General features: G+C 46.3%; 1 protein-coding gene across 1 annotated transcript in view; it reads left to right on the forward strand.

Annotated features, from left to right (window-relative positions):
* UVRAG (UV radiation resistance associated) overlaps positions 1–13,196 on the forward strand; it is a 333,170-nt gene extending 319,974 nt beyond the window's left edge. Inside the window, exon 15 of the mRNA XM_032166960.2 lies at positions 9,621–13,196. Coding sequence (XP_032022851.1) covers positions 9,621–10,323 — 703 coding nt within the window. The 3' untranslated portion in view covers positions 10,324–13,196. The remainder of the gene's footprint in view (positions 1–9,620) is intronic.
* Positions 13,197–27,672: the final 14,476 nt, after the last annotated feature.

The raw sequence follows: 27,672 nt of genomic DNA on the forward strand, positions 1-27,672 counted from the left end.
TCATTCCTGGCATCTCTTTCTTGTTCTTTCCATGTTCTCGTGTAGGATGTTACTTAAGCCCTATATAAATGACATCAAGATGGGCTATGTCTGTTTCTACAGACCATTTTACAGTCCTCATAATGTTGGTTGCCTGTGATTTTACTACATTAATTTGTATGATGATTTCTTAAAGTGAAAGCTGATGAGTGAAGTGGTTGACTTGACCCCTCCCAGGACCTCTCTTTGTCTCCGTGGAGGATCACTGTGTATTCCCTGATCCCATGGAGCTCATCCTGGAGCCTGAGCTGGCCTCCAGATGGGCTCTCGGCAATAGGCACCCCCTCATCCTCTGTCCACTGGCCCAAGCTGGGCCATGGAGGCCTGATGGCCAAGACCTCACATCACAAAGCCTGGGGAACTGGATTTCTTCAGCTTGCTTATTTTGTCTTGCCTGTGGAACCTTCTCTTTCACCAGTTCATCTTTCCATCACTACTCGGTTTAAATAAAATCCAAAGGCTGCCTTGTTCAGTTATACCTTTTTATACTCTTGTTTTTATTTAGACAGACTTTGGCAGGAAACCTTCCAAGCGAAGCCCGGGGGGAAAAGTGACCATTGGCACAGATTTCAGCCTGTGCTTTTGGCCCAATATTGTTTCTATTTTTATTTTGTTTCGTGTTTTTGTTAACATCCAGGGCAAAGATTAAGTACTTACACTTATCTGGTAATGATGAGAGGCCTTTGGATTGCTTGCCTGTGGCCTGGAGACTGCATGCTTAAAACCATTAACCCCCAGCTACCTCCTGGGAGATAAGATCTAGCTGTTAAATTTGGCTTTCCCTAAAGGAGGTTCTGAGCTCCTACTTGATCTGAGAGAGGGAAAGAAGAAGGATAAATCCCAGCCTTTGCTGAATTTTGAAAAAAGGATAGTAGCTTAATTTATGAAGGTTGTTTTTTTGAAAAAACTAACTTTATGTCATAATTTCTTAGCTGCCAAAAGACGTAATTCTACCTTAGCTTTGCCTTGGCAACCTGCTTTTGGCACTCTGTGCAAGCCTGTCGTTGCTCTGCATTATTTAAGCAGTAATCTTTAAGAAGGTGAGAAACTATTATTGCTTTTTAACACAGTTGACATGATATTGGCGCAGAGTAGTACCTAGAGCTTCAAACATTTCTAGTGGCCGTAAACCAACTTAAACACCTCCATGTAGAGGTCTCACTGCCATGAGGTCATAGATTGCTACAAGGGGGGAGAAAGAAGAAGATCAAATGTTGTTTAAAAGTTTTTTTTTTCTTTTTAAATATTCTTATTCCACTGAGTTGTAGCTGTAGATTTTGGCTGGGAGCCAATCAAGATTTAGTATTTTGACCAGCTGTGATCTAGTAATGTCCCTCAGAAGAAACATTTTGTAGGGAGGGAAAGACACATATTTGAGACTGTGAATTGTACTCTGTCCTCATACTTTATAGTGTGGGACCTGGTTGTAGACAGATAAAACAAGTACAAGTGAATCTGAAAGAGAATTAGGAGAAAAAAATGTTTCAAATTATTAAAGCCTCACCCCAGCTTCAAGAACTCTCTTGATGTGGTAAATCTTTACATGCCTTCTTCATTTCATTTTCCCGTAAGTTTCCACATTTATATCAGTTCGTGGCAGAATTTATTTCTGCTCATAGCTGATGCTTAGAATGCCTAACAGTATAATAAGTCTTAGAAAGTCAAAAGAACAACACAAACTTAATGTAGGCAGGAAGAGAAGAGAAGGAAAATATACCAATCCACTTAACCTGAAAATTATTCTCATTCTCACCCCGTCCTCAAATAGAATTAGAGATCAAATGTAGATGTTTTGGTGACACCAAAAAGTTAAGATCCTAGGGACTGGGAGAGAGAAGGAAATTAACAATTAGGTAGACCGGCTTGGTTAAATCACATCTTTCTACCTAGTGGTTTCATGACCTTGGTCAAGTTACCTAACCTCTGTGCTTCAGTTTCTTCATCTGTAAAATGAGGATGTTTGTAATACTTCCTAGAGATGTCATAAGGATTAAATGAGACCATGTATAAAGCTGTTAACAGAGTGCTTAATCTATAGCACTTTATAAATTTTCGTTGCCGTTTTATTATTATTAATAATTTATTGGGTACTTACTCATTGTACTAGGAATTTTACTTGTATATCTCATTTAATCCTTACTGCAGTAACTATTAGTAGCTATAACCATTTTACAGAAGAGGAAACCTAGGTTGGGAGCAGTGAGTTGCATCATCAGTGTCTTGTGTTTCCTAACGATGGAGCTACATGTGGAGCTCTGGAATATTACCTATGGGAGATGTGGAAATGGGAATCACATTTTGGACTGGTGCTTTCTTAACTTGTTTTCTCTTTCCCAATCTCTTTTCTGTAAAAGGAGGCTATAGCTTCAGGCAGTAAAACCAAGAGGAAGAAGAGAGGGAAATGATGGGGCAAGGATGGTGGAGTAGAGGAAACTGGGCTCTACCAGTTCCTGGGTTGGCTTCATGGCAAGGTATTTGCATGCCAGGGTATTTATATAATGGTTATAAAAGTGCTGAATATGGTCTTTCTCATTTTAGTCAGAGAAATAGAGAATTTCTCCCTTTTAAAAAAATTCTCTCTCCCTGAAGCTAAATTCATGCAGAACAAGGATGCATCAGGGGTTTGGGGACAATTGGAATGTACCTCAAAGGATTCTGGGAAGTTCTTATAGTCCCTAAGCAGTAGGTAGATCATGAAAACAGAGGAATTTTGAGCATTTTGACTTTATTCAAAGCTTTCCCCACCTCATGTCCCCAAGAAAAAAAACTAAGATTGTGTTTCACATTGAACAGATTAAATCTATTGATTGATTTGGGTCTTTTTCTCCAAATCTCTTTTATACTTTTTTTTTCTTTTTTTGAGACGGAGTCTCACTCTGTTGCCCAGGCTGGAGTGCAGTACTGCAATCTCGGTTCACTGCAACCTCCACCTCCTGGGTTCAAGAGATTCTCCTGCTCTCCTGCCTCAGCCTCCCATGCAGCTGGGATTATAGGTACCCACCACTACACCGGGCTAATTTTTGTATTTTTAGTAGAGATGGGGTTTTGCCATGTTGGCCAGGCTGATCTTGAACTCCTGACCTCAGGTGATCCACCCACCTTGGCCTCCCAAAGTGCTGGGATTACAGGCATGAGCCACCATGCCCGGCCTTTTTTTTTTTTTTTTGGTGGGTGGGGGGCGGCTTACCTTCATCCAAGCTGGAATGCAGTAGCATGATCATGGCTCACTGCAAGCTCAACCTCCTGGGCTCAAGTGATCCTCCCACCTCAGCCTCCCAAAGTGCTGGGACTACAGACATAAGCCATCACGCCCGGCACTGTACTTCTTTATTTCCTTCTTGCAGCGAGCTCCCTGATGTACAGAAGTGGAGGTGTGGGAAGGTAGGTGGGAGGAGTTTTGTTTGTTCCTGCTTGAAACAGTATGCTGTATAAGAGAAACAATAAAGGGAAGGAGATCTAGATTCCAGTCCTTCTTCTACCTATTGCCCTGTGTTCCTGTGCAAGACGTGAATGTGTCTGAGTCTCAGTTGCCCCTTCTGTAAAATGAGAATAATACTTGAAATTTGAAGCCCACTGAAACGAATCATAATGACAGCAACCACAATTACAACTACTACTGACACTAGTGTCTATGCCAGGCGTCCTGCCAACGATTTTAAGCACATTATTTTATTTATTACTTACCGTAGTCGATCTATTTTTTATAAATAGTCATTAAATATGCCCACAGTCATATAACTCAGGGGTGCCCAACCCCCGGGCCACAGCCTTTTACCCGTCTGTGGCCTGTTAAGAACCAGGCCGCACAGCAGGAGGCGATGGGGATGAGTGAGCATTACCCCCTGAGCTCCGCCTCCCATCAGATCAGCCATGGTATTAGACTCTCATAGGAGCACGAATCCTGTTGTGAATTGTACATGCGAGGGATCTAGGTTGTGTGCTCCTTATGAGAATCTAACTAACGCCTGATGATCTGAGGTGGAAGTTTCATATCCCCGCCTCCAAGTCCATAGGAAAATTGTCTTCCACAAAACGGGTACCTGGTGCCAAAAAGATTGAGGACCACTGATATAACTAATAAACGAATGTGACCTTAAGTTGTAACTCCATATAGGTGGGATCATAGTGGCAGAGCTAAGAGTAGAATCCAAGTCTTTGAACAGTCCTTCTTGTCGCCACTGTCTCTAGAGCTGAAGAGATAAGAAAAGATAGTTGATTGCAATAAATAAGGACTCACAGAATGCGAAACAAATTAATCATCTTAATTTAGAGAGCTCAGAGAAAACTTGATCCAAGGAAGGCAAACTGAAACTAGACTATCCTCCTTGACATCTAAACTCCGGGCCACTTGGCTTCTCCCTCATCGTGCCATTGTTTGTGACCCCAAGAAATACTTTTTTACTTATGGCAAAAGGTTTATTAAGTAATTTAACAGTCCCTGGTGTGGTTCAGTTATTCAACAAGCTACACTGTGTTTCACTAAACCATAGCCTAGTAAATTTGCGATTATTATATCTTTGGGTTGTTGTTTTTTAATAAATTCCTTCTAATTGCAGCATTAAACCCCAGATGTCATGTTTCCAGTTTGGAGCTAAGCCCAGCTGGAAGAGACAGCCACTTACGGGAAATGGCTGGTGAGGAGAATGTGTGCAGTGAACTGGTAGACTAGGTCCAGTTACTTGAACCTCAGGCTCTGCACCCGCAATTCTAGTGCCTCCGAACACACGGGGCCCCTTGGTGGGAGCAGAGAATAAAGAAAAGCTACCATGTTTCCTAATATGTCCACTCCTCCCAAAACACACACATTTTTGCTTTTGGTTGTCTAAGGGTAGAGGCTCCCTGTAAGTTTTGCATCACAATATAAATAATGTACTAATTGCATATGATGAGTAAATTGTCAACAGCCTTTAAAAATTGGTCATATAATTAGTAAATCTATGAGTTTCAACCTCTTCATCTAGGTGAAATAGTCATGAAGCCAGACTGTAATCAAAGAATCTTGAAACCTCCTGAATATTCTGTTTTGAACTATTATTTGCCTTTTTAATTCCTACCTTTCTCTCTTTAGGCAAGAGTAGTGATAAAAATACTCTTTTATTTCTTTACCTTATACTAAAATATGAATGAAGGGTCTTTCTCAAAACCTTCCATTAAATATAAAATCAAAATTATTTTATTAAAAATCTATGCATTATGCTTTTATACGAGATGCTCACAGCAGTTTGTTTTTTAATAGTAAAGGTTCAGAAACATCCTAAATCTACAAAAATAAGGGAATAATTAAGTAAATTATGATAGTCCATTCAGTGAAGCAGCCATTTAGAATTCTGCTTACCGGGAGGTTTTAATAGCATCCAACAGCAGGATGTAGCATTCTGTATATACCAGAAACACAGCTTTAGTGTTTCTTTCTTGTTTCCTTTTTTTTTTTTTTTTTTTTTGAGACAGGGTCTTGCTCTATCGCCCAGGCTAAAGTGCAGTGGCGTGATCACAGCTCACTGCAACCCAGGCTCACGCAATCCTCCCACCTCAGCCCACAGTTGCTGGGACTACAGGCGCTCACCACCATACCCAGTTAATTTTTTAATTTTTTGTAGAGACAGGGTCTCCCTGTGTGGCCCAGGCTTATCCCAAACTCCTAGGTTCAAGCAGTCCTCCCACCTTGGCCTCCCAAAGTGCTGGGATCACAGGTGTGAGCCGCCACACCTGGCGCATAGGGTTTCTTTAAAAATTAAACACACATATTTAAAATCAAAGTCTGAAAGGAAAATACCCAAAATTAATAGCAGTTATTTGATGGGTAATAGACTTGTGAGTTTTTATTTTTTTATATGGTTAACATATTTTTAGTTTTCCTATAAAACTATTGTAATAATTAACAATACATGTGTGTTTAATGTTATCATTTGATACTTCAGCTGTTTGCAGCTTGGCTATCTTAAAAATCTGGAATGTAGCTGGGATCCTGGAAGTAATAAAAAAAATCAATTCTGAACAGCTAAAACTAATGTTACCAAACTCATATAATAAATAAAGCATATTATGCCCAGCACAGCTCCTGGCCCGCCACGCAAATCCTGTTTACTCGTACTTTGCACACAATTTACAGGACATGTGCTTTATAAGAACACAGCAAACTAAGAAAAGGGTATAGTGGCCACTGCAGGCAGGGGCACTGACTCAACCACCCCCAGCGCCAGAGGGGACTCGAAGAACCTGTGCCAGACTTACCTCCAGACCTGCGTCCTACAGAACAGATGCCACTGAACATCCTGTAGTCCCCTTACTGCGTCATCACTCAGTAATACATGTTCATATCAGTGGCCCAGAGGCATCAAGAAAATGCCTTTTCTTGTTCAACTTTTTTAAGATGGTAAGAAAAGCTGTAATAAAAATTTTTGAAAGGTTTAATCTCATAGAACTAAAAATGGAGGGAAAAAATGTGGTGATAAAAAGGTAAACCTTAGATATGTAGACTTCCTTATTATCTCTCCAAAAAGAACTAATTTCCTTACCATTCTTAAGAGAGAACATTTTGACTGGGACCTGTGGCTCACACCTGTAATCCCAATATTTTGGGAGGCCAAGGCAAAAGGATCACTTGAGCCCAGGAGTTTGAGACCAGTGTGTGCAAAATGATGAGATCCTGTCTCTAAAAAAAAAATTAAAAATAAAAAACATTAGCCGGGCATGGTGGCACACACCTGTAGTCCCAGCTACTTGGGAGACTGAGGTGGGAGGATCCCTTGAGGCCAGGAGTTGAGGCTGCAGTGAGCTGTGATCACACCAGTGTACTCTAGCCTGAGCAACAGAGTGAGACTTTGTCTCTAAAAAAAATTTTTTTTAATTAAAAAATAAAAAGAGAACCTTTTACTGGTACTTGGATTTTCCAGTTTGAATCTGATACTACCATTACCTGAGTTTTCATACAAATCCAAGGGAACTGGAGAAGAATGTCACAAAATCAGGATGTCAGAAAATACCAAAGTTTCCACCTCTCAAAGCCTTGGAGTCCATCCATGAAAATAGGAATAACATACGATTTTAGAGTTTGTGGGCAAATGAGAAGGCATTTAGCTTGATGTGTGTACTATGTCTTTGGCACTTAGCAAATGTTAACTTGAATTTGAATGTCGTGTTCCCATGTGGGACACAATAGATACGATGGGCTCTGGAGTCAGACGGAATCTAGTTCACATGTGGTTCTTCAGCCTTGAACAAACCACATGACCCACCACCTGCCTATCTTCCTCACAGGACACTCGAGGGCTCTGTGTGGGCAGCGCATCTTCCACAGGGCTCAGAATATTATTGACAGTCGGGAAAATGGTCGTTCCCTTCACATTGTAGTTGGTGAGGTGGGGCAGTGGGGGTTGTCACACCTCATTACTTTTCTGTTGTACAAAGTTGAGAACTTCTAGAGCGTCTCAAAATCAATGAGGGCTACAAACACCCTGTTCCTCTTGTGCAGCAAACACTGCTGGGTGTGCCCCAGGCCTGTTTCTCAAGCCCTGCCTTTTATCAGCCCACTGGGATCCCCACAGAGCAGCAGAGCAGGATGCCTGGGGTGGGGGTAGGGGTGGGAGGATGGCAGCACAGGGCCACAGCATGAGGGGTTAAGCACCTGGCTCTAGCCACACACCAACAAATCACCTTCAGTGTTCCAGGCTGTTTCACCTAGTGCTTCCACCCCTCGTGGGCTGGGCTGGCAAATGAAAGCTTGGCTTGTCTGCACAGAATAGACTGTCTGTAGACTGGCTGAGGTGGTGCTGATGTTCTCTTTTGGTTTGAGTACCCAGTCAGCCTGCAAGATCATTTAGAGAGGAACACTGTTAGCAAATGGTAGAGTAAAAGCAACAAGATTTGCAGAAATGTGTAGCTTACCCAATTATTGTGAGTTTTGGCAGCATATTAACTATAAACCTAGATCGAGGCCAGCAGATTTTGCTGTTTTGTTTTGTTTTTCTTGAGAACTAAAAACTGTAATTTACTAGTCTACTTGCCTAGTTCTATATGCACCCCAGTGACCACCCCTAATTATGAAATGTCTCCTGGCACCAGTACTCACAGCCAGCCAGAGGAGTCTGACGGACCCAAGGATTAGAAGCCGTGTGGTTCCCCCTCCCAAGAATAACCCTTGCTTGGGTGTCTGAGACTGCAGGTATAATCCTGCATCAGAAACAGTCTGAGAGGAGAGAGAGCAGGGAGCTGGGGCCAGGGCTTGTGGCTGTAGACACAAGTGGAAGAAACCCCAGATCTCTTTTCTTTTCTAGGGCACTTCTTGCTATTGTAATTTGAAAATGTATTATTTGAATAATGAGGGATGTCTTTCTCCTGCAGGACTGTTAGCTCCTTGGAGGAAGGGCCTACTGGTCTTGCATCTGTCTCCCTACCCCAAGGCCAGGCACATATGGGAACTATTTGTTAGGTGTGTGTAGTTTCAAGTTCTGCCTCTACCCCTGCCTAGTGGTTGCCCTTCTGCAAGCCACTTAACCCTCTATGCGTGTTTCCTCATCTGAAGCACACAAGTCAAATGATCTGTGTGTGCCTCCCTCTGCCTCTGGACCCAATCTGTTCATATGGTTGTATTGAAGCTAATTTCATCCACATACAAGAATGTCTAGAGCTAGCATAGTGTATAACATAGCCATCATTTCCAGGATGTAGATACTCTATTTCCATTAACTGATTATTATTTATTATTTCAGACTTTACCCTGCTTTCTCTATAGGGTTTTTGTAAAGACTAAGTGAAATGATGTATAGGAAATTACTTCAGAAATTATAAAGTTTGTATAACTGAACAATGATTGTTATTGCTGGCCCAAAGATACCCTCCTGAGAAGAAACTCAGACCCAAAAGACAGCACTGCAGACCAAGTATTGTAAAACATATGTGTGGCTAGCCCCATCAAAGAATGTATTTCCCAAGTTAGTTTTTCATTTAAAAAAAAAAAAGGAACCCCTCAAAAAATTCTTTTTAATTTTTAAAATGTAACCTTGACTCTCTCTCTCTCTGTCTCTCTCTCTCTCTCTCTGCCAGTTCTCTAATGCAAGGTGGTTAGCATTTGGGTGTTGGCAAGGTTATTGGTCATGAAATCCTTGTCACTGCCTCTCTGAGCATGGGCAAGTCATGTAACTTCTCTGCCAGATGAGGATGCCTACTTTTCAAAGCTAAAATAAGAATTGAATTAAATACTAAAAACAAGAATAAGATTATGGATAGCCCTTCAGAAATATGAAGTTAGTTACGTCCTTCACATGTTTTTCTTGCTAGATCCAGCCTGTCCAGTTACTTCACCTCTTCCCCATAGGACAGGGTTTCTGTTCCCCGCCCTGCCTGGGGCCCTCTTCCTTCCAGCAGTGTGTCTGTATCCTGCTGGAAGGAAGCTCCCAAAGTTGGACCCACATACCTCATGTTGTTTTTTGCATTCAGACACTGCAATAACTATTGTCTAAGATTGATTCTTATCTATTTTTATTAGCTCAGACCTAAGTATGCTGTTTCCTGTCTCTGGATCCAGAAGGCTTACACCGAGTTCTAAAGTCGAAAGTAACTTCTTGTTTTTGTTTCTCTTCTAGCGACAGACATCACACCTCCAGTGCAATCCCTGTTCCTAAGAGACAAAGCTCCATATTTGGGGGTGCAGATGTAGGCTTCTCTGGGGGGATCCCTTCACCAGACAAAGGACATCGAAAACGGGCCAGCTCTGAGAATGAGAGACTTCAGTACAAAACCCCTCCTCCCAGTTACAACTCAGCATTAGCCCAGCCTGTGACAACCGTCCCCTCCGTGGGAGAGACCGAGAGAAAGATAACATCTCTATCCTCCTCCTTGGATACCTCCTTGGACTTCTCCAAAGAAAACAAGAAAAAAGGAGAGGATCTAGTTGGCAGCTTAAACGGAGGCCATGCGAATGTGCGCCCTAGCCAAGAACAAGGAGAAGCCCTCTCCGGGCACCGGGCCACAGTCAATGGCACTCTCCTACCCAGCGAGCAGGCCGGGCCCACCAGTGTCCAGCTGCCAGGCGAGTTCCACCCAGTCTCAGGAGCTGAGCTCTGCTGTACTGTGGAGCAAGCAGAAGAAATCATCGGGCTGGAAGCCACAGGTTTCACCTCAGGCGATCAGCTAGAAGCATTTAACTGCATCCCAGTGGACAGTGCCGTGGCAGTAGAGTGTGACGAACAAGTTCTGGGAGAATTTGAAGAGTTCTCCCGAAGGATCTATGCACTGAATGAAAATGTATCCAGCTTCCGCCGGCCGCGCAGGAGTTCCGATAAGTGAAGTGAGCAGGTCGACAGTAGGACCGGGGTAGAAGCTCTGCCTAAAATGAAGTGAAAGCTGCACTTAACCCTTTGTAATAATGATGACACAAAATGAATATTAATGGAGGCTAGTCCTCGGAAAAACAGACTTTGGGAATGAAGGAGGGACTCAGGATCATTGTTATCAGTGGGCCAAAGTTAGATTTTGCTTTCAAGATTTGCTTTTTGGGCCTGATGATTTTAAAGCAAAAATCACCCTCTAGTTGAAAGAGCTTACAGCTCGAGTCACCTTTTAGCTATTTGTCTGCTTTTTATTTACCCTTCTATGTTATCCTCAGAGGGAAGATGATAATATATAAATAATATAATGAACTCACCCTTAGTTTCTCATAAGCATTTGCCCTCACCATGGTTTATAAAACTTTGGGAAAACGGAATATTCAGAAATAGGTTTCTACCATGCACTGAAAGATCTGTGGCCATCTGTGAGGTAGATGAAGAAGCAGCATAGTGGTCTCCTTACACCCAGGCCTATCTGTCCCTCTTCCTGCCCCCGGGTACCACAGTCCACCTTTAGACCCTACTGTCGCCCCATCTTCTCCATGGATGGGCCATGCGTCCTGAAAACAGGACATCAGATTCACTGGTTCTGTAACCCAGTAGCTGTGACGTTCCATCTCTTCTAAGCAGCCATGGCCTTCCCCCTCCTCTGCCATACCCTTAATGTGGCCTTCGGATTAGATGAAAAACTTGCTTCTGGTGGATCCCAAGGGACCCTCAAGGACCTCGAGGTTACTGCAGTCAGATGCTGTCTCATCCCCTGTGGGGGCCAAAGTTTTTATGTGGGCAGATGCTGTGGTCAGGAACTAGGCATGCTTTCTGGCAAGGCACTCACCAGACAAAAATCCCTTGATGTAAATCCCATGTTAATTTATTAAATTTCAGTCAGAAGGTCGGCATTTACATGACAGAATGTATGTAGAGAGTCAGGGTGTCTGGTAGGCAAACTGCAAGGCAGTTGAGATAGTTGGATTAAGAGGCTAGACGAGACATAGAATACTATTGGTATGTGTGCAATTTCATGAATATTAAATTATGTTTCGAAGTCCAGTTGTCATTCCTGCATTCAGATTTCATTTGCTGTTGCTTTATACGTTATGTACCCAAGGACATTGCCTCAGGGTTGCAAACTCTTTAAAGGAAAATTTATCCATATATCCATGTATTATATAGAAGAATAAAAATTGAGTTTACTTCACCCGACCTGATTTTTTTTTCCCAGCTTGGAAATTCCTCTTGAACCTACGTCTCCGTATGTCACATCATGACAGGACTAGCCTGAACAAAAGCCATGTCTATCTAAGCAGAGGCTGTTGACTTCATTCAGTTTACGTATTATATATAGCAACACAAACACTTGACAGGTGTATACTCCAGTCACCACATTTGTCCTGCATAACAGCTTCACTCACAGGCCTCATCGTCACTTTATATTGTGTCCAAGCATTCCTGGGCTCAAGGTTAATGTATAGCTACATTGTTGTTCTCCATGTAGAGAACTCACAGGATGACTACATCGCAAATAAACCCAACTCTCAGGCAGTCGAAAGCTTTAACTGGATCTGCAGAAGCCCATCTTCCTCCACATGAAGAGGCGGGGCTTCTTCACGTGGAGCGGGGGCTTCTCTGCAGTGTACTGTCTGTCGCTCATTTTAGAGTCATTGCGGGTGGAGACAGCGTCGTGGATATGCACGTGCTGCGGGGCCCTCCAGGGAAGTAAATTTACCAAAAAAAAAAAAAAAAAAAAAAAAAGGTTCTGAAGGGCAGTGTTAGGATTGCAGAATGGAAGGTCAACCCCATGGGACTTATGATTGCCCCAGATGTGGGATGGACTTAAATGTCACACCAAACTCAAAGGAGGTACACTGGGTTGCAGGGCATCCAGCCTGGCCCTGGCACCACCAAGGCGCAGGACTCCTCATGATTACAGTGTCCATCTCAGGCCCACACAACCATGAGAGCCTGGACTCTGGGGCCCACCCGTCAGTGCCCCCCACCGCTGTGCAGACTCCCTGGTTGATTCTGGGCTTATGGCTTTTCACCACACCGTGGGGAGCCCTGCTCTTGAATGTCATCGGGCTGCTCAGAGCTGATTGCCAGGTGCCTACACATTTGCCTCGGCCCACACAGCCCAGTGGTGATGCCTCAAAACACCACTTAGGTTTGGGTTCGTTTAGTTCGAGTTTGGGGTTGTCATTTGAACTTGTTTGATGTCTGCAGTTTCTGCCATGACCTGGGTAGAACCTATGGGATTACCCGTCTCCTGGAATAACTGTTCGACGTTTTCCAAAGTTGTAGAGTTAGTTTGGCCTCTGTTTAAAGTGGCTGGGGCCAAAATATAAGATGTTATTATCTCCTACTAACCTTTTAAATTAGTTTTGTAAATCGCTAAGAAAATTAAGTTTGCTTGGAAGATATAAGTTGAATTGGAAACTCATTACTATCTATTTCTGAACTGCCAAGAAGCCTTTCAGTTTTCATACAGCCGAGATGCTTTTAAACAGCGGGCAAATGTTATCAAATGAATATTTGCTTGTGTTTTTTCTCTTCACTTCCCCTTAACCACTTTAGAAATTCCAGAGATTTTTTTCCCCTCAGAATATTAGTTTTGGAAGATTGTGCCCAGCTATATATTTTTTAGCAGTTCTAATGGTGCCCATTTATCCTGACCTAACCAGTTATTTAAATAATTTTTTAAGCCACCCCGAATAATAAATGGCATGTGAAACTGATCTGTTGGTAACTGGAAGAAAACTCAGCATCTGTATTTATACAATAAAATTGATTAGTATTTATTTTGAGAGTTAAAAGTGTATATTATTTCCCTACTATGTTTGAGTCCTGTCTTCATTGTTTTGAATTTCATATTGAAGCTGGGTTAACCACGAAAACCTTGTTCTTAAAGAGTCAGCCAGCATTTGTCGAGCACACTTGCTCTCACACGCTCACACACACTCGCTCTCTCTCTGCACATGTGTGTAAGGGACTGGGCTAAGCAAGGTTAATAAAGAGATGAGTAAACCTTGACCTCTGCCACGTTCTCTAGTGGGGCTCACAGGTATGTTAGCTATTAATGATAATTCAGTGTGCTAAATTCTATGGAATGCAGACAAAGCTATTAATTGTCACTCAAGGGTCAGGAAAGATTCATGGAAGTAATGCAGATTAAAGATATGTAAGATTTCACATTGTGGGTAGAGGGAACAGCATGGGCACAGGCCCAGAGGCAAGGCCTTGGGTGTGAGCTTGGAAAACAGCAGGGAGTGTGCTGTGCTTGGGGCCTGAATGGATGTGAAGAAGGGCAAAAGGGGAAACTGAGTTATAGGCCAATTGGAAGAACTTAAGGTGCCAAATAAAGAGATTTGGATGAATCCGGTAGGCAGCTGGTAGGTACCCTTTCCAAACTTGAAGCAAAAGAGTAACTTGGTTAGATCTGACTTACGACTTGCAGCTAGTTTCAGGCTGGACTCCAGTGATACTTGCTTGAGTCTATTTAATCATCTTTCCTTTGTGTTTGGAAAAAAAAAAATCTGCATCTGAAAAAGAGATGCATCCCTCTGTCCCTAGTATTTTCAGGGAATGATATGGTTTGGATGTTTGTCTCCTCCAAATCTCATGTTGAAATGTGATTCCCCATGTTGGAGGTGGGGCCTGGTGGGATGTGATTGGATCATGGGGGCAGACCCCTCACGAATGGCTTAGCACCATCCGTTTGATGATAAGTGAGTTCTCAGTTCACCCAGGATCTTGTTGCTTAAAAGAGTCTGGGATCTCCCTCGAGACAATCCTGGCTAACACAGCGAAACCCCGTCTATACTACAAATGCAAAAAATTAGCCAGGCGTGGTGGCAGGCGCCTGTAGTCCCAGCTATGCAGGAGGCTGAGGCAAGAGAATCGCTTGAACTGGGGAGGTGGAAGTTGCAGTGAGCCGAGATCGCACCACTGCATTCCAGCCTGGGCAACAGAGCGAGACTCCATCTCCAAAAAAAAAAAAAAAAAGAGCCTGGGATCTCCCTTTAGTCTCTTGCTATTGCTCTTGCCATGTGACATGCTGGCATCCCATCAACTTCTGCCATGATTGTAAGCTTTCTGAAGTGTGCCCAGAAGCTGAGCAAATGTTGGCACCAAGCTTATATAGCCTGCAGAATCGTGAGCCAATTAAGCATCTTTCCTGTATAAATCACCCAGCCTCTGGTATTCCTTTATAGCAACACAAAAATGGACTAATACAGGTACATATTGAATAAATCTGGGTTTTTACTGTGTAGTACAGAGTGCAGCCAGCATCTCTTCTTTAGAAGCTAGATTCTGAATGCTCCATGGCACCTGTTCACTTCTCTGCAACTCTGCTGCTTTGAAGCTATGACCCTGGAAGTCACTGAGCTTTTGGGAACCTCCATTTCTTAATCTGTAAACAAGTAGAAAGGACTCTGCCCTTCCCAATTACGTTTGCAGGGGACCCGCCACATCATACGTGCTCCATCAATGTTAGTTACCTTGGGTCCCAGAGGAAGCCACTTTGCCGGGATAGAAAGGATGCCTAGGACTTAGTGGGTTTCCTGTTCTAGCACTTGGAGCACAGCCACTTAACCTCTCTGGATTTGGCTCCCAATCTGTGAAGTAGGGATAATACCCCACCCCTGAGGATTGATAGAATGTTAGAAGAGATAAATGTCTTCGTGAAAGCACTAAATGATCTTTACAAAGCACCATGCACGTCGGGAGGAATTAGTCACTCAACAAGGATTTCTTGCGTTCTATGTTTCAGGCTTTGGTGGGACTGTTGAAGTACAGATACTCATTCTATACATATTGAGAATGTGTACTAGGGCTGAAACTAGTCTTTTGAAAACCTAAGCTCTGCCGGGTGCAGTGGCTTATGCCTGTAATCCCAGCACTTTGGGAGGCAAAGGCAGGTGGATCCCTTGAGGTCAGGAGTTCGAGACCGGCCTGGCCAACATGGTGAAACCCCGTCTCCACTAAAAATACAAAAATCAGCCAGGCATGGTGGTGCGCACCTGTAATCCCAGCTACTCCAGAGGCTGAAGCAGGAGAATCACTTGAACTTGGGAGGTGGAGGTTGCAGTGAGCCAAGATCACGCTACTGCACTCCAGCCTGGGCGACAGAGCGAGACTCTGTCTCAAAAAAAAAGAAAAAGAAAAGAAAATCCAGGCTCTAAACAAATGGGAAGTATTTCAAAGTGCTTTAGTGGTAGACAGAGCCAACGCGGTGTAGAGACATGGCCTCTCGGCCATAATTTCCAGTTTCTAGCCGTTTCTAGCCCCTGGCAGATGAGCTGCCTTAGGCCCACCCTCGCTTGTGAATGTTCTCTTAACAAGGCTTCTGGCGGCCTCAGTGAATGAGTTGGTGCCCAGAGCTCTTGATTCTGCTTGAAGTAGATAGCTTTTTCTTTTTTTTCCCCCCCTTAGCACATCTAATTACAGTTTTGTAGGTAGACAGCTCAGCCTTGTGGATTTTAAATGAATAAAAAAAGACAAATCTTTAAAACAATTCCATACTTTTTAAAGGCCAGCACTGTCAGGAATCCAGAAAAAGAACGAGCATGAGTCTAGATACGAAAGAGACAGCCAGTTGGTGAAATAGCTATAGCTGTAGCCAAGCCCAGGCACGGAACTACAAGGGGGAGAGTGGCAGGCGCAGGTCATTTTGGCTGTGTGTACAAAACACAGTTCTAAGGCGCATCAGATGAGAAAGTCTCGGAGGGTGAGAGGGGCAGGACTAATGGACAGCCTGAAGCTAAGGAGAGGACAGGAGCACTTGGGAAGGAAGCGGTCTGGGGGGCCTAATTGAGCAGCACCCTGCCTCACAGGAGAGCAAGTCACAGATGTTTCAGCCCCAACGCTGCCGCTCACTGGCTGTGTGACCCCGGCGAGGTGCTTGACTTCTCTGAGCCCACGTGCTGGTCTGTAAAGTGAAGTCAGCCCCTTGTTCTGTATTTCCTTTGATCCTGGACAGAGGCTTCTCTTGCCCTAAGAGCAAATTTGTATTCTTTCTTCAAAACCTGTCTCCAATTGCTTTGGGGCCCAGAGCATGACACGGCAGGAGAGGCCTCTCACCTGCCACTCTGCCTGTTTGTGAAGAACTTGGCACAGTTCGTGACAGCCTGCTTCTGATCAGGGTGGTTTGTATGTAGCAGAACAGCTACCGCCCTGCCATCGATTCAAGGTCCATGGCACAAGAGCTTGTAAAATGTGTAATAAAACAGCCAGCTTAAAAAATTCAGCCTCAGTGTGACTTTTACTGTTGCTAAGGATAGACCCCAGTCATCACAAAAAGGATACATTGATTTTAGTTTGATAGGAAAATGCATAAAATAGTTTAAGGAAGTATATTATTCAAAATGATTAAAATAAGTTGATGCTTTAAGGGACAAACTTGTTCTCTCAAAAGTTTACTTGCAAAAACTTTTTAAAAAAAATTTTAGTTATGCAGAACACCTTATTCCTCAAAGAAACCAGCCTCACTGTGTATTTCCACAGATTACTCACTCTTTGGGTCAAGGGTCAGGCACACTTGATGTTAGGAGACTCCAGGCTTCTTTGTGTGCAGGTGATATGTGACATTTTGTTCATGCAGCACATGTCTCCAGAGTCTGCTGACCTCAGCACAGGCCCTTTGCTGCCAAAAACCTGCTGGCCACCTGGACTTCTCAGCCCCAACCCGTGCCTAAGCGTTGCCTTCAGTGGCATACAGTAGGTGCTCCTGAGGTGTGCGTGTCGGTATGGGGCGGGGCAGTGTGAATGAGGAAGAGCACAGGCTGAGTTTGGTAAGTCATACCTGTGTCTGTCTCTTGGTCCCCTGGGAGCTCTGTGAAGGCCCAATGTTCCCAGAATCAGCATCGGAAACCTTTAGAAGCAGAGCTGTCCCCGGATCATATAAGACTGTGGAACTGGGTTATTGTAAACGGTAAATCACACTGATTCTCAGTCAACATTCTGAGTGCTAATGAGCCACCACCAGCTGGGAAACCAGAACAGGAGCTGAGGCCCTGGTGCCTTGTCCTGCCCTGCGCACATCTATACGGCGACACCTGCTTTCTCTCCATGGTGATGCAGTGACCCCTCAAACAGGCATAGTGTTTTTCCTGTCTCAACGCTCTCCCCCAAATAATTACATTTGATCCCAAGGCCAGCCCGCAGAGTGTGTGGGCAAGGTGCTCTCATCACTACTTGACCCAGGAACCCACAGGAAACCCCCAAAGAAGGCTGACCTGCTGAAGATCACACAGATCCCAAGGCCACACTGGGGCCAGACCAGGCCCTGACCTCTCCCCCAGGGCTCTTTCTTCCACACCCCAAGCCCTGTGGAGGCCCCACAGCCTCTCCTTCTGTCCCACCCATCTGAACATCCTGCCCTCTACAGAGAGTCCTCCCCACTCCACAGCCCCAGTTAAGAGGGAGGAGCAAATCCGGGGGACATCTCTGTGCAGGGAGTGGAAAAACTGAGCACCTCACAGCATTGTGCTGTGGGGAGTGGAGCAACTTTAAGGGGGACAAATGTGTATTTATAACTGCCAGAAATGCGATATAACTGTCAAAAGTCCATGAGGTCGGCCGTGTACATTATGACTCACAGGCATAAAAGGGGCAGGGGTAAGAGAGGCAGGAGGGGCTTCTTTGAGGACTCCCCTTAGCTGTGTCTGACAGGTAGGTCAAGGGGGTGAAACGGGGCTGGGGCTACCAGCCAGGGTAAGAAGCAAGAACAAAGGTGTTGCTGGGAACCTGTATTACTCGTGCGTTTAATGGTTACTGACTGCACACTGCAGACCAAGTGCCGGACTAGGCTCCAGGGTGAGAAATGCACAAGGCAGACACAGTGCCTGCCCTCAGGAAGCTGCCAGGCCTGTGGCTGAGACAGGAAAGTACAGAGGACATGGAGCTGCGGTGGAGTTGGGTGTAAGGCAGGTAGTTAGGGAGGGGAGGACTGAGCCTGTGTCTGAGGGCCGAGGGCAGGGGATATGGCTGGGTGGGGGGAAGGAGAGGGATCTGTGCACAGGGTTAGCAGAAGAGCGGCCAGAACAGAGGCCCAAGGAGCTTCCCCCAAGGCTGAGCATGGAAGACTGTGGGACTAGACACAGGACAGAAACCATGGAGATGGGGAAGGGTCAACAGGGCCAAAGACCCAGGACCCATGAGAGGTGAGGGTAGGCACAGCCTGAAGCCCTTGGTGACCTCCATGGGAGCTGTTTCAGGGTTGGGGAGCAGCGAGGAAGCAAGGGGCAGTGGGCGTGCACAGTGGGGGAGTAGAGACAGTGAGTGTAGACAATTCTTGCGAGTTTAGCTATAAAGTGGTGGAGAAAAATATGGGTGGGAGTTGGAGGGGACTGTGAGACCGAAGGAAAATTTCCTGTAAATGCAAGTGGGATGGAGCCAGTAGCAGGGAGAAGGCAAAGGTTCAGGAAGAAGACGGGACAATGAAAGAAGCAAGGCCCCAGAGAAAATTTGGGGTGACAGGGGAGAAGGGGAAGCTCCAGGGCATGGTGAGGACAGCAAGGAAGGGTGGCCGGGCAGGAGTGGGCTGAGCTGTCCCTCTGCATGGGTGGGAGGCCCCTGAAGAGGGACAGCCTGGGATGGGGGCCTGACTGGAGTGACTACCCCAGGGTACAGGCCAGGGCAGAAGGGGCACCATGAGGGTGGCTTGGAGCTTCTTGGGCCTTTTGAAGGAGATTCCTGAGGTTTATGGGAAGGGGTGGTTTGCTGCCCTTGAGTTCAACATGCCTGGAGTATAGTCACCTCCTCCCCGGCGCCCTTCAGCTACTCTTGTGCCCTCTAGCCCACTCTCCACATGGCAAGCATGTGACCTGTCCTAAACACAGCTGTCACCCTATGAGAACTGTTACATAAAAGAAAGCATCAAACATTTACTTACCTTTGCTATATGCATTGTACACATTAGTTAACTGGATAGTTGGTGAAGAGAAGTTTCTCTTATATAAATATTCCGAGTAAAAAGATTCAGAAGGGATCATAGAATTAGGCTGTCACCTCTTTGCAACTCCTAAAGAATGAGCACATCTAAGACAATGCACATCAATGGCACAGAAAGGCAGGCAACCAGACACCTGATGCCTCCTGATGGGAAAGCACACACCTTTGAAATAGTCTTGGCATAAGTTTGACCCTGAATATAATGAAGCATCTATCTGTGCTGTCCAAAGACAGCAGACACTAGCCACATGGAGTTCTGAAGTCACTGAACAGTGGCTAATCCACATTGAGATGTGCTATGAATACAATCCACACTGAACTGCAGAGACTTTGTACAAAAAAGAATGTAAATTCTTTTATATTAATTTTTATATTGATGGCGTTAGAATGATAATATTTTGAATATACTGAGTTAAATAAGATATAATTAATTTCATCCATTTCTTTTTGCTTTTTAAAATGTAACTACCTGAAAATCTAAAATTACATATGTGACTTGCACTTGTGGCTCACATGATTTACTGTTGGGTGGTACTGCTCTAGATCTAACTACCAGTTTGTGGGAAATTCAAAGGGCAGATGAGCCTTTAACACCAGGAAAATGCAATCAGAAAAATCCAGACGGTTGGAAACCCTGCAGGACGAACCACCTGGTTTCTCCAATAAATATATTGAAAGAAAAAATACACAGAAGAAGGGAAAACCTATTAACAAGAGACTCAAGAGACATATAAATCAATCCCATTATGAACCGTGCTTGGTTCCTGTAAACTAAACAAACTGAAAAAAAGAAATTAAGGGACAATCAAAATGGAAACACTGACTAAATATGATATGAAGGACTTGTTATTTGTTTAGGTGTGATAATAGCATTGTGGTTTTGTGTTTTTTTAAGTCCTTGTTGCTTAGATGCATAGAGAAATATTTACAGAAGAGATGCATCTCTCTGGGACTGGGGATAGGGTGTGAATGGGGTGTGGAGGAAACAAGATTGGCTATGGATGATGAGTGACAGGTGACTGGAGTCCGCATGCCTTGTGGCATACACCCTGCCCTCCAGCCAGGTGGATGCACTTGCCATTCCCAGAACGCCCTGCTCCTGCAGCCCTGGGGCCTTTGCCGCCATGATGTCTCTGTCTAGAATGGCTTTCCCCCTAACCCACAGCAAACCTCTGTCCACTTGCCTGCCAGAGCTCAGCTACCCTCTTCTCCTCTTTGAAGTCCTCCCTGACGTCTTCCCCACTCTCCACCCACCCACTCTCCCTCCTTTGTGTTCCCCCACTACCTGTGTGTGCTTCCAGCACAGCCCTTCCTACGTGTCCCTACGTGTATATTTCCCTGTCACCTTCAGTAGCCCATGAGCTCCCACAGGGCAGGCGCTGGATTTTAAGGCACAGCTTGTGCTCAGGAAAACTGGATAGATTCGTCTTGGTCTGTTGAGTGCCCATTTTACAGAGGAAGCAGTTGAGACCCGGAGAAGTTAGTCTTGGCTAAGTTCACAGAGCTAAAAAGTGACAGAGCTAGGACTTGAAATCAGGACCTTTGAGTCACGTCTCTGCCTGACATCAGCCCTGCGGGACCCGTTCCCGCCATTCCTTCCTGCCTCTCACATTGACTGGGCTCCCCCTGTCGGTCGGCGCTAGCTGAACAGCCACGGAGCGGCGCGTTGTGGAAATCACGGGCGACCAGGAGAGATCTCAGGCAAGCCTCGGGTAAGTGAGCTGTAAACTGAGACCTGAACCCAGACACCGCCCATGCCAGGCCGAGCGAAGAGCCTGCGCAGGGGCTTGGAGTAGAGAAGAGCACGGCTCCTGTGAAGGATTCAGAGGCTGGAGCTGGGCGATGGGCCACCGCGCGGAGGAGGCGCGGGCTGCGGTCCCGGATTCCTCAAGGGATCTACAGACGGCGCCGCTCCTACCCAGGGTGTTTTCTGATGATTGTATTTTGTATTTCAGTGTTGATGATTTTTTTTTCACTACCTCACCCACTCCCAAACGCCCAAAATGCCTGGTGATTTTTTTTTTTTTTTTTCAAAGTGCATCCTGACCCCTCTGGCTGCCCCCATGGACTCAGCTTTAGTCCCGGCCCATCCTGCTGGCACAAGGAAGCCACCGCATGTGGTGGGGTGTAATTTACAGCCACAACCCTAATGTGCAGAAATGTCACTTTATTTCCCCGTAACTGTCCTCACCCGAACCTGTTTTGGCCGCTGGCAGCAAAACGCTTATCTGATCACTTCAAGGCAACCCATTCATCTCTAGTTAAAGATTATCCCCTATGGGGTAAATGCTCAAATTCCCCAAATTTCCTGACCTTACCCCTTCTGGCCCCAGGGACCAGGCTTCAGGCAAGTGTCCCCTGACCTGCCCGTGGTGTGGCTCATCTGGGTGTCAGGGGCCGGCCGCACTGCAGAGGCCCTTCCTTGGTTCTCACCCTGGCACCCTGTCCCCCAGGGCAAGGCCCACTCGGCTCCCTTGGGACTCAGCCACCTAACCCACTTTCCCTCACTGCTGAGATCAGGCCACCTGCATGGACTTCTCTACTCTGCTGGTTGGCTGTCCTGCACCCTGAGGAACACGGAGGGCTTCTATGAAGGCTTGCCTGGCTCTTCCTGGCAGGCCCTGGGCAGTCAGGTCCCTGTTTCCCATTTAGAACCCAGAAGGGGACAGGGACTGGAGAGGAAGTGCTTCTCTCCGGCTCCGCGAATCTTTTAACTTTGGGCTTCCTGCCTTCCAAATAGCCCCCACTGCAGCTGTTCACACCTTCACTTCCTCTTTCAAAGGTAAGAAAGGACTCCTACATCATCACCAGCCTGTATTTTTCTCTCCTCTATGGCTTTTGTTTATTTGTTTGCTTGTTTTGATGGTTGTACATTCAAAGTCCTCCAGGCTCTGTCTGGTCAGAACTCACATATCCTCTCCTTGCTCAACAAAGCCTGGCCTTGCGGGGGAAAGCTTGACTTTCCAGACAGGCAGCATTTCAATTCCCTTTATTGTTCTGGGCTGTATCCACTCTGCCCTGGAGGCAGTAAATGGGGGAATTGGTGAAGGAGTCAAAGGAATGACTAACACCGAGCTTAACGCCCAGCCTCACCGGATGCTCTCACTGCCACAGAGCAGGGACAGAGCAGGCGACTGGACACACGAAGCATTCCTGCTGAGTGAAGTCCCAGGAATGTTGGGGCCTGCAGCCCAGACAAAGGAGCCCTAGAGGTTCGGAGGGAGAGAAATAAGTTGTCATTGACGTGTAGTGTGGGCACATTAAAGGCTGAGGAACTGGCAATGTGGCATGTGGCAGAAGTGCCAGGGTCACAGGATAGACAGTGATTTAGTTTCAGCAAAATATCGTCCACCGCGTTAATATTGCTAATATGAATTTAATTGGCTTAGTAGTTTTGTGTGGTTTTAATTTGTAAACTTGTTTTGGTTTTATGGTTGTGGGAGAGCTATAGACCTTAGTTTATATTTAGTTTTTAGTTTGTAAAATGTTCTTGAGAGTGAAAATGGAGGAATGGAACAGTCTATAATAATTCTTCCTTGCAATTCATCATCCGTCCTCCACCCCACCTGGAAAAAACAGGACCCAGGAGGACATGGAAACAGGCTTTACTTCAGGGTTGTGCCATAGCTGCCCACCCCTATGAGAGGAGGTGGGAAGCCCTGGGAGGGCTGGCTTCACCCGTCCCCAACCTGGGTCTTCCTTCTAGATCCTTGGGTGCCCTTTGTGGCTAGGCCCTCTCCTCTAAACTCTCTGCCACCTGAACTATTTCCTCTGATGCCTTTAACCCCTGAGTTTTCCTCCCTCTTTGAGTTCAACCTTTTCTTTTCTTTTCTTCAGCCCCTGGAGGGTCCAGGCTGTGGAAAGAGCTGTGGCCCCTGTTGGCAGCGCATCCACCAGACAGACTCAGACCATTTGCAGTGCCAAGTGGGGTGCCTCCTGGCCTCATTGTGTCCAAAGTGTTTCTGTCTCTCACTGCACCGCGGCTGCATTCCCAAATGCCCCCTCTGACTTCTGGGTTCAGTGTGTGCCAGGCTCCAGGAAAGAGGGGAAGAAGGAAAAGATCTCATCTTGGCACAGACTTCTTTAGGCGATATTACAAAGAAAAATCAGGTTTCAACCTTAGGGGGTCTCTACGGGAATTTTTAACCTCGAAATAATCCCTACATTATTTATTGTATGGTGTTGTAGGCCTCACTAGGGATTTTTTACTTGATCTTCAATGCAATGGGAAACTTTGGAAGGGCTATCAGCGTGGAGAGTGACATGCTCTAGCATAGGTTTTAGTTTTCTTTTTTTTTTTTTTTTTTTGAGACAGAGTCTTGCTTCATCGCCCAGGCTGAAGTGCAGTGGCATCATCTCAGCTCATTGCAACCTCCGCCTCCCAGGTTCAAGTGATTCTCCTGCCTCAGCCTCCCCAGTAACTGGGATTACAGGGCAGGTGCCACCACGCCCAGCTAATTTTTGTATTTTTAGTAGAGATGGGGTTTCACCATGTTGGCCAGGCTGGTCTCAAACTCCTGACTTCAAGTGATCCACTTGCCTCAGCCTCCCAAAGTGTTGGAATTACAGGCATGAGCCACCGCCCCCGGCCAGCCTAGGTTTTCAAAAGAGTGCAGTGGGAGAAACTTCCTGTAATGGCGGTGATATGACGTGGCTGCATGAATTGTCCTGCAGATAGCAATTATGGAATCCAGACAAAGCATAAAAAAAAAAAAAGTATGTAAAGCCCCTGGAAAGTGTCTTAGAAAGACAGAAGCCGGAAAAAATGTTTACTCTTGAAAAATGGCAATGAGAAGAGGTAAGAATCATGGCAGCACTCTCACACCCCCGAGGCTGGAGCAGGTGGTAGAGAGCAGAGTTCAGAACTGTAAGGGCAGCTGGAGCATCAAAGGGGACATTCTGGCAGCGAGATAACTGCAGGAGGCCTCAGGACCAAAACCTGAGCACTGATTCTGTCCAAATATTCCAATGCTAGAGGGCCTGGTGAAAAAAAAAACAGGCAGGAACTGGAGATAAGTTACCCTCGAAAGACAGAGCAGCTCTGGACTGGGTAAAATATGTGAGTGTCCTGCTTTTTGAACAGTGAGTGAATTTCCCAACCTGTATACAGTGCAGGCAGCAGAAAGTGAAAACGTCTTACTGCCTTGAGGTATCAGAGGACAGGGTCCAAGCCTGGCAGAACAGCTGGAAATTTAGGGGAAAATACACAGAAACAAGGGAACCATCGAAAAGTGAGCACCAAAATCTGAATGTAAACTTCCCAATCCTTGGATGACTGCCCAGTGATAGCTGCAGGGGACCCCTGGGAGCCACACTGAGAAAAGCCGTGAGTGGGAGCTGTGCGAGCGGAGCAGAGGTTTCTGCTGCTGGGCACTGTGGAGGAGACGGAGCATGCGGCTGAAACAGGCGAATGACCCCCCAGCAGAATAAATACAGCAATCATCAGAGGAGCACGAAAAAAACCCAGTTTCCAAGCTGCACCGAAACAGGAAAATGTGACTCACACTCAGGAAAACAAAAAAGGCGAACAACAGCAACTGACTCAGTGGCATGCATGTTGGCATGTTGGATTTAGCAAAGACTTCAGAAACAGTGGCTTTTTTTTTTTCTTTTTTTTTTGAGATGGAGTCTTACTCTGTCACCCAGGTTGGAGTGCGGTGGTGCGATCTCAGTTCACTGCAACCTGCGCCTCCCAGATTCAAGTGATTCTCTCACCTCAGCCTCCCGAGTAGCTAAGTCTACAGGTGCCCACCACCACACCCAGCTAATTTTTATATTTTTAGTAGAGACGGGGTTTCACCATGTTGGCCAGATTGGTCTCGAGCTCCTGACCTCAAGCGATCCACCCACCTTGGCCTCTCAGAGTGCTGGGATTACAGGCATGAGCCACTGCACCTGGCCAAAAAAGTGGTCTTAATGAGTGAAAAGAAAGGGATTCTCAACAGAGAAATACAAATGCACACACACATACTCGATGTATAATTGAAATGGAAAATTCACTGGCTAGGCTAGACAATAGATTCGAGATGGCAGAAAAAAGACTACCTGACCCTGAAGACAGATTAACAGAAATGATCTGATCTGAAAAAAGATAGAGAGAATGGATTAGAGAAAAATGGCTGACTGCACTGCCCCGTGTGGGAGCTCCTGAACTTTGGAGGTGAGATGGGAGCAGGGAAAACCTCAAAGGGCAATGATGTTTGGCCTGGGCTGTGAAGGACGAGTGGGAGTAGGGGTTTTCCAGATGCTGAAAGGGAGGCTGAGTTTGTCCTGCTTGATCCAAGGGTGGACCCCAGACCTGTGGGCAGAGGCCACCCAGAGGCAGATGCTCACTCCACTCAAGGCTCCTTATAGCTCTGGCTGGACAGGGTGCAAGGGACTCCCCGGAGAGGGGGTGAGCACCTCATCCGTGGGGTGTGGAGAGGGAAGCCAGCAGAGGCTGAGCACCTTGGAGCAGGAAGGCTGCAGAGGGTCCAACCAGGCAAACCCCCTCCCTGCGAGACAGGTCCTGGATGTGCAGGCTGGCCAGGTTCCTTTCCTAAGCAGGCTGCGCGTCTGGCGATTTGATCAGCCACGTGCAGCCCAGCTGCAGAGGCCTGGCAGGGTCTGGGCCCCAGCATCTGCTCCTTCAGAGCCCCTGTTCTTCTGGCCCCCGCCCAGCCACCGAGGTGCTACCTGCCAAAATGCGTCCCCAATGTGGGAGGCCTGGGAAGGGGAGGTTTTCAGACTCTGAAATGGGGGGACTTGGGGGAAATATGCCAATGGGGGTTCTGAGAGTACAGGTGAGGCCTGGGGGTGCCTGGGTCTGGGGGAATCCCTGGTTATGGTCACACAATTTACAGCCAGAGAAAGAGTGTTGCAGAGATTGAGCGAGGCTGGGAGGCCTCTTGGTAGACCAGGGCAGATCGAGTTTTGAGAGGCTGAGGCTTGTACGATGTGGAAGCCCTTGTTGAGAAAAAAAAAAGTTGCCTGCTATTTCATCTAGAGGAGCCGGACTGCGGCAGGATGGGATAAGTTGGTATTCTAACGTGTGGTTCCATCGCCTGGGATGTGTAAAACATGCAGCTGAATGCGCACATGTATTTGTTATTTGTAATACTGCAACACGTTTGCCAAAAACACGGGAATTCTGAGAAGTTGAATTTTGTATGATTGTCATAAGAAAAGAGAATAAAGGCCGGGCGCGGTGGCTCATGCTTGTAATCCCAGCATTTTGGGAGGCCGAGGCGGGTGGATCACGAGGTCAGGAGATCGACACCACGGTGAAACCCCGTCTCTACTAAAAATACAAAAAAATTAGCCGGGCTTGGTGGCGGGCGCCTGTAGTCCCAGCTACTCGGAGAGGCTGAGGCAGGAGAATGGCGTGAACCCGGGAGGCGGAGCTTGCAGTGAGCCGAGATTGCGCCACTGCACTCCAGCCTGGGCGACAGAGGGAGACTCCATTTCAAAAAAAAAAAAAAAAAAGAAAAGAGAATAAAACGAATGGTGCCTTTAGAGTTAAACCTGCAGCTTCACTGAGTGCCCCTGACAGGAGGAAACTTCCACGTGGAGTATGCATCGAAGAGAACCAAATCTTCCACTTGCAACTTTGCACAGTCTGGTGATGAGAAGTGTTTTCCACGTATTAGCATCTGGCTCTGTCCATTTCATTCCTGGCTTCTTCACCACTGTCCACATGCCACCAGTGCCAAGGTCTGCTGGACACGTTGATGTCCCTCATGACCTCGGGCTCTGCCTCACGGTGTCATGGTGCGGGTGGGTGGTGGGAGTGTTCCTGGAAGCCACTGCACACCATGATGGCCAGCAAGAACAGAACAGACATGCAAGTGACTGCAGCCCCATACGTACATCCCCAAACCCAAGCTACAGGATCCTCAACTTCCCTCAGCCAGATCCCCCAAATACAGCTGTTCCAGGGAGGAAGGGCAGTGGAAGTCAGAGAGGAGCGAGACTGAGGTCTTAACCAATTGCAATTAAAACATTCTATTTTTGCAGATTTTACAAAAACATAATTGTGTGGACACACCGCTGGGCCCTGCCCTCTCACCCCCACCCCGAGGCTGGAGGTGATGCAGATGAGTGTGGGGTCTGGAGCTCAAGGTCACCAGTTTCTCAGGGTCTTCTCCAGCCTGGCTCCACCCTGTCTCCTCCTGATCCACATCCTCCCAGACTCCCCGCCGTCCTCAGGATAAAGCTGCGCGTGGTCCCAGTGCCTGCATGCGCCCCACTTGTGCCTGAGGAGCTGGAGAAGATGGGCTTTTTCAGGGAGAACAAAGCTGGGGGGCCAATGGGCAAACTCTGAGGACAGCAGGATGACAGACCTTAGGGGGCACTCACCCCTGGGTGCCTGAGGAAGAGG

Source organism: Hylobates moloch, unplaced genomic scaffold (genome assembly GCF_009828535.3).
Source record: "Hylobates moloch isolate HMO894 unplaced genomic scaffold, HMol_V3 SCAFFOLD_11, whole genome shotgun sequence".
Lineage (NCBI taxonomy): Eukaryota > Metazoa > Chordata > Mammalia > Primates > Hylobatidae > Hylobates > Hylobates moloch.